The 17,660-nt window shown below is 39.6% G+C and overlaps 2 protein-coding genes and 1 long non-coding RNA gene across 3 annotated transcripts, besides 1 other annotated feature; 2 read left to right on the top strand and 1 right to left on the bottom strand.

The window, feature by feature from the left end:
• The first annotated feature begins 1,114 nt into the window (after window positions 1–1,114).
• lncRNA:CR44871 (long non-coding RNA:CR44871) lies at window positions 1,115–1,954 on the top strand. Its single transcript, NR_124302.1, has one exon. It is a non-coding gene; the product is annotated as a long non-coding RNA:CR44871 (long non-coding RNA).
• A 92-nt stretch (window positions 1,955–2,046) lies between these two features.
• On the top strand, window positions 2,047–2,605 carry CG34168 (uncharacterized protein). The gene is made up of 2 exons (NM_001103696.2): window positions 2,047–2,157; window positions 2,225–2,605. The coding sequence occupies exon 2, from the start codon at window positions 2,231–2,233 to the stop codon at window positions 2,411–2,413; it is 183 nt and encodes a 60-aa protein (NP_001097166.1). The 5' UTR covers window positions 2,047–2,157; window positions 2,225–2,230; the 3' UTR covers window positions 2,414–2,605.
• Window positions 2,606–2,906: 301 nt separating this feature from the next.
• On the bottom strand, window positions 2,907–3,811 carry CG4892 (uncharacterized protein). The gene is given in 1 exon segment (NM_135934.2): window positions 2,907–3,811. A coding segment is annotated over 1 exon segment (716 nt). The 5' UTR covers window positions 3,747–3,811; the 3' UTR covers window positions 2,907–3,030.
• A 13,325-nt stretch (window positions 3,812–17,136) lies between these two features.
• Window positions 17,137–17,210: a mobile genetic element.
• The last annotated feature ends 450 nt before the right edge of the window (window positions 17,211–17,660 follow it).

Raw genomic sequence — 17,660 nt, 5'->3', positions numbered from 1 at the left:
TTCCACTGCGCCTGACTGCAAGTGCTTCGTCAATAAAAGTCCCCATCGCTGGATTATTCAGACAGGCAAGTGACCACAACAGACTTCCTTTGAAGGTATTTTGCCAATTTATTAATCAGAAATCTATTTTTACTACCCGAAAATTTCCTTTGTTGTCGATAGTAATAATTATATTTTAAAGAGTACAGATTGTGTATTAAGTTTAATTTTTATTTATAAGTTACATAAATGAATAATTAATATTTTATGGTTTTAAATTAAATAAAGTTTTCTATTTGACTATGTAGAATCTATGTGAGCACTTGTAGCTTTCCTCATATGTATGTATATTTTAAAATTTATTGTGCAATTATGCATTATTAGTTATGATTAAACATTTTAATGGAGTTTTCTTCCGCTTTTAAGCTGTGAGTTACAAACAAATAAATCAAAAACATAAGAACGGAACCAAAAACTTATCGCTCCAAAACTTCCGCTGCACGGACGCTCATAAAATGGGGGACATTGAACTTCTGAGCGGGCTGAAAAAGGCATTGCTGAAAACTGTAAAAATACCAGCGAAGAAGCCGGAAAAAAACAGTGGAAAAAAGTCACATCAACACGAAACATTAAGCTTCACAGTCACAACATATTCGGCTCTTCGATGCATTTTCCTTAAAGTCGCCATGGAGTTCAAATCGAATGGGAGCGCACGCGCCTGCGAATATGCAATGCTGTAATACGAGACCAACACGCGATGGAGATGATGTTTGGTTACGGAAGGGGATACGGGAATTTTCCCGGGGTATTCGGGGTTCCGGAATCGGAACAGAAAATAAGCTCAACCAGACCCAAAAGGCCACCAAACGAACGGGCTATTTACGAAGGGCGGAAGTGCTTTAATTTAATGTTGGTAAAAGATAAGAAGTTAATCCGATCAAATTTTCTTGGCCTTTCCTTCATTTAATTCGATTAAGTAATAGATGAGATAGTGATGTTGGAAAATCGATGTACATGAGCTTTATAAGTAAATAAACTTGTAAAATGTACAGAATTCTTCATCCTTCAGAGTTTTTTTTACTTATTTTCTTAAACTCATAAAAATTAGGAACTTCGAGATGGATTAATTTACACTCAGCCTTACAGCTTATTTGGGTGAAAACGTGAAAAGTGTTGGGGTAATCGACTCAATTAGCTATTGCATAAGCACACTTTGCACACTCCCGCGCCAGCCAAACAAACACCAAACTCAATTAGATGCCATAACTAAATAATCACAAACACATTTACGCCAGCAAGAGCTCTTTTCAGTTGAAGCAGACCGGTTGGTAACCAAGAAACGTGGCAAAAAAAAAAGAAAAGAAAACAGAGAACCAGGTCAACAACAGAAACAACATGAGCAACAATTTTGAAACAATGAAATGACGACAACGACAGAAGCGGCAAGGCATGCCTGGAAAATTGCTTCCAAATGCTCAGAAGCCAGAGTGGAAATATGGGTAGAGTCGGAAAAGTGGGTGGCCTGGGTGGCTGGGGGACATTCCAACATGTGACGCACGTGACAAAACTTGTCAAGTGACTTTACTTCACTTTGACTGCGAATCCCGGCTCTGTTGTCCGTAAACAAGAAGACGGAATCCCGGCTGTGAAGAAAAATAGGTTTGTGTGCATTGCCCAACACAAAATGCTTAAGAAAACTCTGCTCTTGGTAAAACAATGAAAGGTGGGGCAAAGAGGAAAAATCAGTCGCGGCTTGGCTTTTCCGACTTGTTGCGCCTTCGGCTAAATTATGACATCGAGAGTTTTAGGGGAATGGGAAGTCCTTCGGGACGGACTGAAGTATTTTTGGAGGAGCAATGGAGTGGAATTTTATGGGACACACAAACAATCGGGAACGGTTTTATGAATTAAAATTCTTAAAGCGAATTAGATAAGAGGCTAAGAGGCTAACTGTATATATAGTTAATCAAATTTTAAAATTTGGAAAAAAGCATTTTAAAAGCAGGCCATGAAACCACAACATAGAAGGCCATGAAATCAAAGTTAAATCTGTAGAACTTTGTGGACCAAGCTAGTGGCTTTAGCTCATTATAGTTTCGGTTCTCCAACAGAAAACATCTATTTGTACGACTACCAAATTTCTAGGACTGAAAATCCTACTTCCGTAATCAGGCTAATGTGAGTGTGAACAACAAACGAATTTGTTTCTTGAAAATATCCTCGATTCGTTTCATTTCGTTTTCAGAATAAAATGTGCAATCCAGGAATGTGCTCGATGCCCGGCACTTGCTGTGGACCGACTGGCGGACTGGGACCCTGCCTGCTCTGCGGACCCTACAATGGCCAGTGGTTCCGTTCGGTCAACCACTGTTGCGGTCCTTGTGGCCCATATGGTTGCTGCTCATGCTACGGGCCGTATGGTGGACATTGTTAGCCTGCTTAGAAGGAATGTAGGGTTTCTTTATCCGCGATCTGGAACAGGAGCTTTAAAGATTGCAGCCGTGAGGCCTTGTCGAAGATGAGGAGCCACGCTGAAAAGTTGTCAGGCAAAGTGGATCCAAAGATTTGTGTTCGATGAAAGATTATGCCATCAGAAATAGATGTTAATAAATTATACGTATAATTCAAAAATAGACCACTTTAATTTCACTTCACATGTATTGCTATCAACAGTTAGCAAACCTAATTAAATATTTGGCATGCATTCTGTGGAAACAATCACAAAATTCCATCTCGTAATTTGCCGTTTTTGGTTTTCTTTTCAGTCCGCCGGGTGCATTTAAGGCTAAACCCCATTTGATTGTAAATATTTGGCTCGTTTACGGCTAACGATACATCGGGGACCAGCCAAAAAGACGTGTAATGCTAATGGGCCTGTTGAGTGCAAATTTGTTTACGAGTAAAACACCACTAAAACAGATGGGCTTGCTGATTGCTTTCAATTTTATTTAATCGAGGCACCCCGCATCAGATCGACCAGAAAAATTGATATCGTTAAACATAGTGAACAACAGAAACGGTAAGTTTAAAGAGTATATCATCGTGATACGGCTACTTGGTGCGTTTGAGTGCTTTGCTAAGACTGGGGAAATACTCGTCACTGTTGAGATCAGGAGCTTGAGGTTTTCCGGACATCTTGGATGGAACCTTACGCAGACGGCTCTCAGCCTGATCCCGTCGATTGAAGTCACCTTGGCTCTGGCGGAGAGCAGGTGGTATGTAGATTTGGCTCTTTACCTCGGACGGTTCTTTCTTATTCGGTTGCTCCACAGACATCGGCTCCTTTAGCTTCTGCTGCTCCAGTGCGTGCTCCATTTTCACCCAGGGACAAGTGGTATTGCCGATGTCATCATCATGTTTCTGACCCACGTTCATGCCATCGCCACCTGTATCGGTTTGCTCCGAATCTTGAGCTTTGACATCGCCGACGGCCAATTGAGTCAGTATTGTTGAGCCAGAGCTGTGGCCCAAGCTCATGAGCTCCATACGATTCTCCTCTGTAAATTCAGACCATTCATCCTCCTCTTTAACAGATTCATTTGGGTAAAGAAGTGAAAATTCCAACGATTTCATAGCCGATCCTGTAGATTCAGTTGGCCCCTCTGTACGATTCTCATTTTCCATACTCTTTACGGAATCGGCATCCGTGGCCAACTTTGCAGATTCCTCCAGCGTTTTGTACAACTCATCGGTGGCCAAGTAATTGGGTTTTTTTTTTTAGTTTTCTTATTATCTTTCTTGGCAAAGAAATCATCAAGACTGGCCATTATGCTCAGCTTATTTTCCGAATTTATTGTTGACGGTACCAAAATTTCTTGAATGTGACTTTAAGCTTCAATCGTTTTGAGTGCTGTTTGTGATGTTTATATCAATGTCTACTTATCACATAGACATTTAGACATAAGCTTCATGTTCTGCAACAAAATTACAGATATATTCAAGGAAAAAGAAACATGTAGAATTAAAATTAATTTCTAAGTTCATGATGTGTAATTTGGGTAACTATTTCAACTGCCCCTTCTTAAGTTCTTGTAGCACCTAGTCTAAAATAACAGACGGCCACATATTTGAAAAAAAAAAAAACTATCTTTATAGATTTTTTCGCCATCTATGCCATCTTTTTTACTCCATAGCCATGGCTATATTATCCGGACGCTCAAAGGCGTAATAACATAATTTGAGACATGGACTCTGCTCTGGTTACTGTGGGCAATGGTATCTGCTATCTGGTGGCATATGCCACTAATTAGAATTATGTGCGCGTAATGCCCCGGCCACGCCTCTTTTGTGCAGCCATTGCATACGCCCACTTGTCCCTGTGTGCGTGGGTGTGCGTGTGTGTGTGTGTGTCGAGAGAGCCTTTTTACGCCAGTGTGCCGTGTCACGAGTAGTCACATATGTTCATTATGTTTGCCAGCCGACAAGTGGGAAGTAGATGGCGCCCGAGCAGGAGGTCCTCCTCGAATCCTCGACGTCTGCTTGAGTAATTACCAGAAACAGGAACGCAATGTGAATTCAGTGGCGGGATGCAAGTGCAGGTCGTCCTTGTCGTCATGATAGAAGCTTTTTATGAAATGACGATGACATACAACAAAGGCGCTGGTCAAAAGACAGCAAGCATTCCGTACATATATGTTATAGAACACCGCCACAACATCCCATGAACATGTCTCTACTTAAATTTATTATTTAATTAGTGCAACCAGATGTACGTGTGTCGGTGTGGGTGCAAAGCATATCACATAAAGACTTGTAGAATATGGTCCTTGCTGTGAAGAATGTTTTGTAACTAGGTTATATACTTGCGAGTCTGACTAATGGACTTTTTCAAATATTTATAGCGTCAAATGATCAAAAAAAAAAAAAAAAAAAAACCAAGTACTTGAGTTACTTTTGCTTAAAGTGGACTGGAGCTTCTTTCAAAATTTCTTCTTAGCCCCAGGATGTTTTAATTTGTTTAATCAGTTACAAGAGTGAGAAATCGCCACTGCAGTTGTCAGTCTGTAATTAATTAATATTCAATTAACACCAGACGCCAATTAAAAGTTCAAAGTGAATTTGGCCAGCAACTGCAGGGCTTACAAATTAGAGTAACATTATACAAATACCTTTATTAATCATTTCCTCGAGTTTTAATTAAAAATTTTCGATAGACCTCGAGGGAAAGAAAAAAAATCTGATTGGGAAAGCTGCCGGGTTCAAAGGAAAATTTTTATTTTATTTAGAGTAACTAAGGTTGAGCACATCAGACTTAAATATTCCGAGATACATGAGTCACGAATAACACACGCTGCACAAAAGTCGAGTGGGGCCAACAGTGAAAACTATCGAAGGAAAGCCCCAAACCAGAGCCATCAAAAAGCCATGACAAGTCAGACGGAACAGGACAAACACTGGCAAGGGATGTGCAACGGTGGGCGGGGGTGGTTTTTCCAGTCGGATGCGGGGAGGTAATCAACCCCGATCCGGAACCGAGACTGCTAAATATATTGGCGCCACTTTGCCGGGACGTCTGGCCGGAGAGTTGGCGACGTCTGCTTCAGATCTCAGCTCCACTGTTATTGTTATTGATTTCGGTGGAGTTTTGTGCTCTCGCCAGCGAATATTCAACCACCAGGATGCATAATTCGGGAACATCCTTGCGTGGTGTCGTTGATGACATCATCATCATCGGTGGTGCCATCAGTAGCAGTTTTCAGTTCCCAACTTTTCCATTCAGTTTTATTTTATTTCACCCCTTGTCCGTCCTTTGCTGTACTTTGTAAGCTTATATGGGCATTATATTTTTATGCTTATTATGCGACTCGATTACTTTAAAGCCGTTTATCGCCCACAGCCGCCGTAGAGTTAACAATTTTTCTTTTATTTTTACTGACAATGAGTCAGTTACTGGCGGCCACAGACCGACAATTTGTAGTCGCCGCACAACTTACATCCATTAAAGCAAAGTGTTACAACACATATTTAAATTATACACTTTTCCGCAGCACGCACGAAGGGAGGCTCGCGCTTTTCTCACCGTTCGCCTGCCTGCGTGCCATGAAAATTGTTTGGGAAATAACAAAGTTCTTGCGGGAAACTTGGCATCACGTTTTCCAAGTCCAGCCAAAAAGAGCATCGCACACGGTAATACGAGGAAAGTAAAAAAACAAAAACATAAATTCCTTTATCAGAAATATATTTTATTAAACTTGTTAGTTTGGCAATTAGGTAAATTCAATTCATTTTAGTTCAATTTTAAATTTAAATATCACACTGTTTTATTATAACCACTATGTTAAAGCTTCAAATAAACGAATTCAACCTAAAAGCTGAAATGTTGCGGTATTCTGAAATATGTTCTCATTGACGAACCAAAATTGTTGTATTGCCTTTATCCAATTTTCTTATTTGACTTCGCCTTATTTGATTTAATCAATGTGCATCGCCATTTTCCGGCACACATTTTCCACGCCACCCCAAATTTTCTTTGGCGCCCCCTCTTTCTCTTTAGCGTTTTATTTGTTTGCATTTGACTTTCGTTGCGTGGGCGTAAAATGACGCGAAGGAAGTTCGAAAGGCAAATACAATTACACTGAGTGCTCCTGCTCGGGATTTTCGCCACCTCGGCAACAGCAGGGAAAAACAGATAAAAGCAAATACCTAGGCAAACAAATCATTTGGAAAAACATTTTTGCGCACAAATCACATCAAGGTGTAAAAATTATTTACGAATATTATTTTGGCAAACCTAGTGCGGCAAACGAAGCGTTGAAGATGGCAAAGTGCACAGTGAAGTTCAATAGATGGATGGTTGGATGGATATATATATATATATATATATATATAGATGGATAAAGATGGAACGAGATAGCAAAGTGCCAAAAATGAGCAAATGAAAAGCCAGTCGAAACGTGAAAAGCGTGAAAAGTGTAAATATTGCCACTGCCATAATATTTGTACGGAGATGTATTCGTTTTTTCTTCTCCCTTCACTCGCCATCTCCATTTTGTTGATGAGTGTAAGCTTCAATGATTCGCAGCAAGGACGATGAAGTTGTTGGCTGAATCATTCAATAAGGAGTCAGGAGGACTAGCAGGCTGATCCAGAAAGAAGTGATTGCTGGAAAAAAACCACATCCCTTTTCACCGCCATGTCTCAAATACAAAAATTTCCCTATTTTATCATTTTGCTTTTTAGTGAATATTTTGGAAACCCCCTTATTCAAATATGAAAGATTAGAAAATTCTTTTTCAAAACATATACATGAGAATCAAAAATTTTTAAATTTTACAGACCAACCAGAATCGTCCAAAATATATAGGCAGAAATAAAGGTTGGACCAACAAAAATATGTTATTCAAACCAAAAGTGAGTTGGAAAGTTGGTAGTCACTTGCACTTCTGCTTACAAGTGTTGCCTTTGGGAGTCAGTTGGGAGGCCCAGATTATTATAATAAAACAAATAAACAAAAGGCAAAGAGCAGCAATGGTAGGCAAAACACTGGTACACCCTACATGGGGAATATTTGTATTTATGGCAAAAAGTTGTGTGCGGTGGAAAATACGCTGGAAAAACAATGCTCCCTAGAAGTCGGCAAGGATTTTGTGCATTGCAAGGAGCGTCTATGTGCTTTTTCGAGCATTTGTACTGGTGCGATTGTGACCCAAATACGCTAATAATGTTTTCGCAGCACTCTGCACAATAATTTCCTCTGTGGGTTTCTTGGTGTTTTCATTTCGCCTTTTCAAATGATAATTATGTGAGTATTACGCGAGCGAATTTGGCAAAAGTAAACCCTTTGAAGACACCATGTTTGTTATGTCTGACAGACAATAACTATGAAGGCGGTTGATGGTAAGCGTAGTTACACCTCAAGATGCAATGTTTTTCGGAATGAAAAAAGTTCTATTTATTACTAACCTTTACGCTCAACAGCTAAATAAATTTAGAATATATAGCTTCTCAATTAGAATGAATTTATTTTGAAATGGATCACACTGCAATGTCTTTGACATCATCAGCTGGCATCAGCTCTCTTCAACCGAGAGCCCAGGAAATGAGCTCTGGCATCCTTGCAGTTCAGTCAATTAAGGGACAATTAGGCGGTCCGGTTGACTCACCAAAATTGAACCCCGTAACCCAAGACCCGACCTACGAAAATGTGCAGAGGACTCTACTGCCCTGCTAACCCCTCCCTTCAGCAGCCAAATTACCGACTAATTCGGTGACCTTTGTGAGCTTGGTTTTCTGCTGCAATCGGCGATGGCGATGGTCTGAGTCCTCGACCTGCTGCACTTGCAGCTGCAACATTGCCCCTTCTCTCCAATCGAGGCATTAATTGTGAGTGGAAGGCCTTTTGCAATTTCCACTGATTCGGCCTGCAAAAAGTTCATTTGGATAATCAGCTATCTTCGCTTTGGGTTCTCGTTTGCTTTGTATGTGCGTATGTGTTCGCTTGCAAGTATGTGGGTGAGTCAGCAGCTCTCTAAAACTTTTCTGACTGTGGAAAATTTATGATGTTTTCATAGTTTTTTTTTTTTTTCTTCATCCGCCCCCTCGACATGGCTGTGGAAACTTGTCGATCCTGCATATTTGAGTTTTTATCCTGTGGTTTATATCATTCGCAAAGCGACAAGGGGAACACGGAGCCAAACAGAGGGAATTTGGGGTTCTGAGACAGCGTTTGCGGTTTATTAATATTTTTGACTGCCACTGTCTGTGGCTTTGACTTTCACAAAAGTTTTCAGACGCCCTTGTGGGGTGGCCACGGGATTGACTTTTTGATTGGGGCTTAGCTTTGTCTGAACGGGAAATATAAATAGTCTAAATATTTTTGCCGTTTATTTAATATGAGCACATATGAAGCATTGGGCACGCTGGGTGTTGTTAAATACAAAGTCATAAACAATAGCCGAAAACCTTTAAGCCACTTTTGAGCTTAACATAATATAGTGGCGAAAAGGATGTAAATGAATTATCAACAAACAATTGTAATTGTATGTTCTGTTTTGAAAACCAGTGAATATAGGAAAAATAATAAACAAAATGAATAGATATAAAATCTTTTAATAATACTTCTAATGTCGTCAGCTTGCTCACTCACATAATTTGTATTTTAAAGTTCTCAACTATTTAGCAAAAAACCCTAAAATGTACAACAAATTTTGTGTTTCCTGGGTTTACTTGCCACATTTTGTGGCAAATACAATAGCAACTCAACGGAACTGTCCACATTACATACGGATATTTTGTGGAAAACACATTTGTTGAGTACTTCTTTTGTGGCAAAAGTTTAAAAATATTTACTTGCTCTCCTCTTTATGAAGTTAACTCAAGCTGCACAACGCAGACAAAATCATTTCCGTAGAGATCTTATGTCAAAGTTTCTATATGGGCGTAATAGCATTAAATGCAAGCACTTCATGAGCAACGGGTATGCATATCTTCACATATTCTGTGTTTTTTCCTTTTAGTTTTCCACTTTTGCTTACGAAATATGAGTACAACCGTTTTACCATTAAATGTTTCCAAAGCAAAGGAATTCGAACTTGTATTTAAAAAAGCAAAACAATTTGTTGGCACTTATATCGTGAAGCAACCCAATTGAAAGCAACGAAGACTAATTTACTAGAATACATTCGATTGTGCATATACATTCGAATGGAATTTTACAAACGTATTGTTTTGTTCTTGAATATGTTGGGATTGAGCACCAAAAATAAAATTTTAATTACAATTTAATATATGAAATTACATTGATAGTTCTGTTATCATTTATTTTTATATTTCATATATAAATTTGATTTGTTATTTGATATGTTATTCATGATTTATTGTTAAATTCGGAAAATTCCTTAAAAACTCAAAGGCCATGTTAAAGTTATTATATCTTTAGAACAGTCATTTGTCCATTTAGATTACCATCTGGCCATTTAAATGTTCACTTGTAGCGCCTGTATATGCACTTCACACCAGACACATTGAGCATTTAAGCACTTGCCACACCTTAACGCCCCCGCCTGCCATTGTCGGCGGCCACGCCCACTTGATAGCCGCCCCACCCCCGGCATGTATGGCAGCTAATAAACAGTAAATATTGAAACATTTAAGCGCACGCAACGCAGACAGGACTCAAGTGAGACAGCACTCGTCGGTGCCAACTCAAGTGTAATTTCCATTGTTTGCGCTCGCAGATACAAATTCACATGGGCACGCAACTCCCATATAGTAATTATAATGCAGCGATGACAGGAGTGAAGTATCTGCGGAGAGATTTGAGGAGGCCATTATACACTGTGATTGCTTTTAAGACGGGCTCTTTCCAAGGACAAAGATACATAGCATTTTTTATACTTTCAAAAGGATCTTTAATGGGCACATTTTAAAGAAAATGCAAATAAAGCAAACTAAATAGATGCCACATATTTGATTTAGGCATATCTAGTGTCATAACAAACTAGTAATCTATTCGCATGACAATGAACTTCAAAAGCGTACTGATTCCATCTCAACACCATGTCCTGAAAATCTTAGGATCCTCTCACTTTAAGGACTCTAAGTACGCTAACATGAAGGCAATTAAGTGTTCCATAATGTGTTTATTAAAAGTGAAATGCCAAACTTCTTTCATGCCTCTTCGCGTATGTTTAAGCTGCTTGTTGCTTTTGCACTCCGGCTGTTTGTTTGTTGCTCTTCGACAAGTTGTTATTTTGTTTGAAGTTGCTTGTTGTATGTTGTTTGCCGCCCGCAGCTTTTGCGCTGGCCTTTTGGCGTTAGTCGCCCAGCTGGCGCGTAATTGTTGCCACTCTCGAAGTTGGTTGTTGTTCTCTGGAGGCCATTTGTTATTGCAGTTTGTGGCTTAAAGGTTTACACGTCTGTGGCTGTTCAGCGGATATTATCAGTCAACAAGGCACTTGCATAACAGCTTAAATGATTAAACGGTCATCAGCCGCTGCCAGTTGTTCAAAACTATTGTAGCATTCTTATGACCAAATTAAATACTGGAGATCAAGCTCTGAATTAATTAATATTATGGTTTATCGGTTATTAACCTTAATTTTTAAAATTGTTACGGTGGCATTCCGCTCAGTAGTCGGCATTAACCGCTTAGTTGTTGGGATATAAAAACGAATGCTTTTCACGATCATAATAATTTTAAACATTTAATGACTTTAGTAACCGAGAAATGTAGCTTCCTATGGATATTTTTTGAAGCTTGATAGAAAACAAATGCGGTTTAGTCGTTGACATCGTTAGTGGTTAAGCTGCATCCTCTATTTTGTGTATTTGCTTACAGACAAAATACCATACCCCCACGGTTTTCCCTGCTTGGTTAGCTTCCTTACAGTTTATTTTGGAATAGCGAAATATCTAGGACCTTTCCGAAATGTTAAGGCACAATGGATGTAACATGGTTAGGACCGACAACGTTGCTTTCAAAACCCCACTCCTTTCGTTTGCTACTGTCTCAGCTGCTTTTGGCTCACTTTCAAATCAATTTGTTGTCTTTTCCCGGACAATGCAAATGACTGTGTTTTTGTTATTCTTTTGTTTTCATGTTGTGTTTTACAATTTTTTTTTTTTTTATTTCCCGGAGAATTTTCTACTGGAAGTGAAAGCCACTGACCATGAAATTGAATGACAAGCTAAATCAGTCAAGCAACGAAATAAAATGCCACACTCACAGAACAGGAAGGGCCGATGAGAGTGTGTGGCGTGTGTGTGGGCCATTTGCAACTATTTTGCGTATTGCCTCAACATCATTTGCTTCGAACTTCCCTCGCTTTTCCCCACGTATCTGTGTATACGAATGTATGTATGTGGTGGAGCAATCAAAGCAAACATCAAATCAAAATAATGCCATCATTTATTTTCAATGAACTTTAACGCCACTTTCGCTGCGAATTGCAGGCAGACATGCAGAATTGGCGAAGGGATGCGGTGCCTCCGACCCGGATTTCCACTCAATCCACTCCAGCAGCCTCAATCCCTGGCTGTCATTGATTACATAACAATGGATAAACATTCTATGCCCATGGAGGAGGCACGAGCACAATGAGCGACGAACAACAGCGGAAGACCTCAGCTGGATGCTAAAGCATTTCACATCAAAATAGTAATGAAAGTCATTCATATGTTCGGTTTTTCTATTTTCCATTTCCTTTCCCGGCGCTTGTTTTCCTATTTTTTTTTGGCTGATGGGTTTTCCTGCAGGTCTCGTGGTAGGCATGGAATTTATCGCATACTTTTAGGCGTTGCACAGTAAATTCTACGGATATTGGTATATGGAGTGGGGCCTACCACTTCTTGTGTTGTGTTGTTCTTCGTTTAGCAATTAAAGTGAATGGGATGCTGTTGTTTGGCCGAAGGAAGTCGATTTAAGTTTTAATAGCTCGGCCAGCCAGGATAGGATAGATATGTATGTGTTCCTTGCCCAACTGATTGATGTATGGCGGATAGTTGATGGAAAGAGGATGGCAACATTGTTGGGAATTTTTTGATTATGTTTTTACCTTCTGAGCAGGTACACTGCCTTAAAAGCATTTCTTGTTATTAAAGTAATTTTCTCCTGATAACTTTATTAAAATATTTCATTTAAAACCTTTACTCTTTTTAAAGCCAAATTCCTAGTTGTCTATGAAATTCCGACGAGCTGCGGAAAATTGAAGGCGAATAAAGTCAAGCCAAATTGAAGCTTTCCAATATTCTGGCCATACTCTAACCATGGCTGGGCAGCAAGTTTATGGCCTCAGTTCAAACCCCCACCGAGCAATACTTGACTTATGGCTGTCCAGTTTGGTTGAAATTTGACAAGCGCACATTACTCAAAACGCGCTCTACGGGGTGCAGCCGCAAAGTGGGAAAATTCGAGGGTACTTTCGGGACGAAACTCCTGCCACCTGCAAGGGCACGCACAGACACATACTGACAGTTTAACTGTCATTAATAAAGAGCACGAGGCAGCGGCACACTCGCACACTCGCACACACCCACATGTGCGGAGACTCCGCATAATTGATGTGTTTTTGTGAGTTATGTCTGAGCTCCTCGACCTGACTCACTGCTGACTTGCCAACTTTCTGGGCGTCCTAGCCATGGCCTCCTCGCACATGGCCTGCCGCCCTAAGTGCATACTCGGAAAAATCCATGAACTGAAATGATAGAATTTTCGTGGAATTTCAACTTCTTTACCATTAGCATATTCTTAAGAAAAATAATTTATATTTGTTCGAGCTATAAAAAATCAGAATTGTATTGCATTAAAGAATATATAATTCATTTATAGCATAAATATTTAAGTACTTTTTTAAGATATAATAATTTTAAATTAGAAACTTTAAATCCACTGTGGGGTTCCAGAAATAAATTTGTGGAAGTAAATTGCAACGTAATACCATTTTGAGCTTCCAAGATTCAGTCTTCAATTTTCGCAGTGTAAAAGTGTGCGGAGCTGGTGTTATCAGTGCGACGGGGTGCTTAGAACGTTTCCGGTTCCGCTTCGACCACCAACTGCCGGCTGTTGTTTGTCCGTGCTGAGTGATGACTTCAAATTGGCCATCTCTGATGATGACGGCACATACGTGTAGTCCTTTGTATACGATGGCCCGTTTACATATTGAAACACATGTGCGAATGTCTGAAGTCGGCTGAACGCGAATTCATTTTGGTGGGTACTTCTTTTGGTGTGATTAGTGAAGGGGGTGATAAAAAAGGATAGCCAATTTACTCGTTTTACATAAAATTGTGTAACACAGATATACACAATATACATAAAAAACTATATTTTTTTATTTCGATTTTTAGATATGAAATGTATTTATGTATTCAGCGAATAAAAGCTTTATTCTAGATAGATGTGATTTTATTGACCAATTAAAATCTTTTCCATAGAACTTTATTAATGGGGAAACTTTAACTAATGGCTGGGCATGTCAGTGGTCGTTTTTCTTTCGCTAATTCAACCTATCTGGCTGTTATTCATGAATTCCACACCATTACCAATTTCTCAGGTGTGTTCCGTCCCTGACCATTTGACACCCTGACACACACAATCGCACCCACCTTGAATTCACACACCCACTCCATGCCGTGGCTTTCACGTGCCTTGATAAATGATGCGCCATTTGTAGGCGCAGCTTTGTTAATAGAAACAAATTGCCGGCCTTTAGTGCAGCCAGTTTGTTGAAAGGGGCGCAGGGCGTAGGTGCGACGATTAGTGTTGCTTATTTATAAAAATTATACTCCTACACTAGCTGGCAAATTAATTAAAATTGATTAAAGCCATGAACGTACATATATGCACCATACGTTTTGCAATTGGTAGCAGAGAGATTGAAAATGTGTATTTTATTATAGAAATACTTAAATAATTATTGTTACTAATACTAAAACATCTTATTTGTAGTTGTATCTGAATGGATATTGAAATTCTTTACTTTACAAAGAAACATGTAACGAGGCATAAGTTTATCATCTTAATAGGCAATCATATTTTTGTTCTGTGTATATTAATTTAAATATATTTCCTTTAGACTCGGCGTCCACTTTCTGCCTTTCATTCTGTTGCTGCATTTAATATCATTTAATTTTCTGCCACGCCCCACATAACATCACTTCTTGCTAGTCATTTGGCAATCCACCACTGATCCTGGTGCCCAGCCCCGCCCCCTTTCGGCCCAGGCCCGCCTTCAATTTTCCAGCGCCATCATCTTCTGGTGGCTGTTGCACTGCACGCTTTTCACTTTTCATGAATAATAAAGTGAAAGTCTAGTTAGTTTGGCGTTTTTCAGTTCACTACTCGACGGCGGCTTCCTGGCGGAAAACTCTGGTTCGAGATTTTGCCTCGTCACGCCCACCGCCCACCGCCCACCGCCCATCGCCTAACGCCCCCTGACACCACTACCAAGTGCCAACCCCGTTGCTCACCTCGCCAACAATGCACCGTACATTTGTAATTTCGTTGCATACTTTGGCGAGCATAAAAACTCTGAAAAGGCGGCACCTCGCAATTGTTTGCCAGAGTGGAGTGGAATAAAGGATAGTTGGGGGGGCTTTCCCAGTAAGTTTTTCATTTCCTTGTTCCTCTGCTTGCACTTTCCCCATTGTTGTTCCTGCTCGCCTTATTGTGTTCCGTATTTAATGAATAATTTTTAATAGTTTCGCTATTGCTTCTGGCATCACTTACTGCTTGTTGGAGCGAAGGGGTATAACGGAAGCTATTGGCCCTAGAAGTGGATTAATTTCCCTGCCAAACTTTCCGGGAAATGATGAAACGAAATTAAGTTAAGATTAAATCAATGCAAAAGTTTCGGATGATTTGCTTGACTGTTTGTGATTGTTTAGCGAGTTCAATTAAATTTTGCTTCTAAAGTGATGCAAAAATGTTTGTTGGATTTTATCCGCATCATATAGCCGTGCTGAAAGATAAGTTAATTTGAATAGAACGTGCAAATGAAAGAAAAATAAACTTAGTATATTTCATCTATTTACGTTAAGTATCATGCTGTTTACCCGATACGCTAACTATCACTTTCGGACCCGTCATTTTCACTCCCCCTCGATTTTTATGTTCACCTGCATTTTCCACTCATAAAATTCAATTATGTGCAGTTGCCGCATAAATTCCTTGAGGTTCACATTTATTCCTATTAGATTTTATGCAACCCGATCGTAACTTTCCACCCCGCAGCTCCATTTTTTATTTGCGAGTGCAATTGTTGCATAAATCAAGACGACTTTCACGCATATAAACAGTGCAAAGTGTGCGTAACGAGCGTTTCAATTTAAGAGCTAGACTTTCATTTTTCTTGTTGGCCTTCTTTTCGAAATTTCTTGTGTTTTTATTTTCGGGTTTTCGAATGGATGAGAGGGTGAGCGAGCACAGGAAACAAATTCAATTTTTCATTTTGAGAGCAGTCAGATTGCTGGCACTCGTGCCCTCGCCTGCAGCTCCATTCCGACAGTTTGGAAACACTAAAGTTGAATTACAATTGCAATTTTTTTTCCCTCGCACTCTGGTGGTTTTTGTTTGCTTCATTTTTGCCGTCGACTTGGTGTTAAGAGATTTTTATGTGCCTACGTATTTGAAATGCTAAAATGATGCATGGCACCCGGTCCAGACTAGGACTCTTTTTCGCTCCCCTTTTTTTTTTAAACTTTTTTTCTGCTTTTTTCCTGTGTGTGTGTGTGTGTGTGTGTGTGTGTACAGGGAGAGTGCTATAAAATGTCCATTAAGCTTTTCGAGGAAACCTGCTGAAATGCACTTTTAGCATTCTAAACTGCCAACAGGTTCACTTGACGAAGGCCAAAAGGAGTTACTTGGAGTTGGCTTTGAAGGGTGGTTCGCGGCCACTTAAATATTTTCTAGGTGCGAGAAAATGGGCCTAAAAGTGAAAATTGCACAGAAACTTTGTTTATTACAAAAATTTTTATTCAAATATAATTTAAATAAATTATTATAAATTAAAGATTTATTTCTGCTCTATTTATATTATTGTATTACATGGTTTTGTATGATATGTTGCAATTGCAAGAGAATGTTTTATTTTACTTCCTTCCACTTATTTTACCGGCAATTTCTCAACTCACGCTTTTCTAGTGGGCTAATAAAAATTTATTTATTTCGCTCTTGTAAATCACAATTATGCTGTCATCTATTAGTTATTAATATAGATGTGCTTGGGTCATTTATTATAAGCGCATAAGCACACAGTTCCCTCTCGAAGATTAATGATAGCAAAATATTCCACATAATCAAGTGATTTGGGCTTTTCTTTTGTTGAGCTTTCCCATTGGCATTGGTCCCTCGATTTTGTTTGGCTTGAGGACTTGTTTTGTGAGTGGGCGGGAATCCTTATTGTTGTCGACTTCATTGCCAAGGGGAGTGACCTCAAGCAGACACGAAAACATCTTGATTTGTCAATATTTTATTTATTGCCCATTGTGTGTAATTAGAGCAGGCGTTTTATCGTTGATCCTGCTTGTCGGAAGGGGATTATTATGTGGCCTCCGGCGATTTTCCGTTCCTTTCAGTTTGTTTGTACTATTGAGATAACCGAAGCGTGTAAGGAATTTTGTTGATTCATATATGAAGACACTAAGTACAAGTTTGTTGTAGAGTAAAGGGTATGCCAGATTCGGCAGAAGTATGCTTTCCCGAAACTGTATAGAAAATACATAATCTTGATCAGGATCACCAGAAAAATCAAGCTGGTCATGTCCATATAAACGCCGAGACCCAGAAACTATAAGTAACTATTGTGCAGGGACATGCAGATGATGAACCAGATATTCAAATTGCTATGTATACAGTATCATAGTTTCTATAACCTATCTAACTAACCGTGCCAACGGCTGACCTACGTCTTGCTGACCACCAGCTAAAACGCAAATTAGCCCGACAGACCAAAAACAAAAAAAAAAAGGAGTATCAGTTACCTGTTATCAAAGAGTTTTCGCATTCCCGCCATCAATTACGCTGCTCTCTGAACAGCGGCCATAACAAAAGACAATCATAATCGGCTGGCGGGAGGAAAATGAATAAAACAAGAGCCAAAACACAAAACGCAATCTAGCGAATTGCCGCGGGAGTGGGCGACCTTTGACCAGACAACCGAGCAATAACCAGTCGCGTTCAGCTTGATGACCCCAATAGAAATAAAATGCATACTTTTTGCAACATTTGCCTGTGCAGCACCGTT

Source organism: Drosophila melanogaster, chromosome 2L (genome assembly GCF_000001215.4).
Source record: "Drosophila melanogaster chromosome 2L".
NCBI lineage: Eukaryota > Metazoa > Arthropoda > Insecta > Diptera > Drosophilidae > Drosophila > Drosophila melanogaster.
The sequence above is the reverse complement of the archived record's forward strand: the minus strand, read 5'-3'. Positions and strand labels throughout refer to the sequence as shown.

Excerpts from the sequence above, each read along its gene's own strand:
- CG34168 (NM_001103696.2), top strand. The coding sequence starts at position 2,231 with ATGTGCAATCCAGGAATGTGCTCGATGCCCGGCACTTGCTGTGGACCG.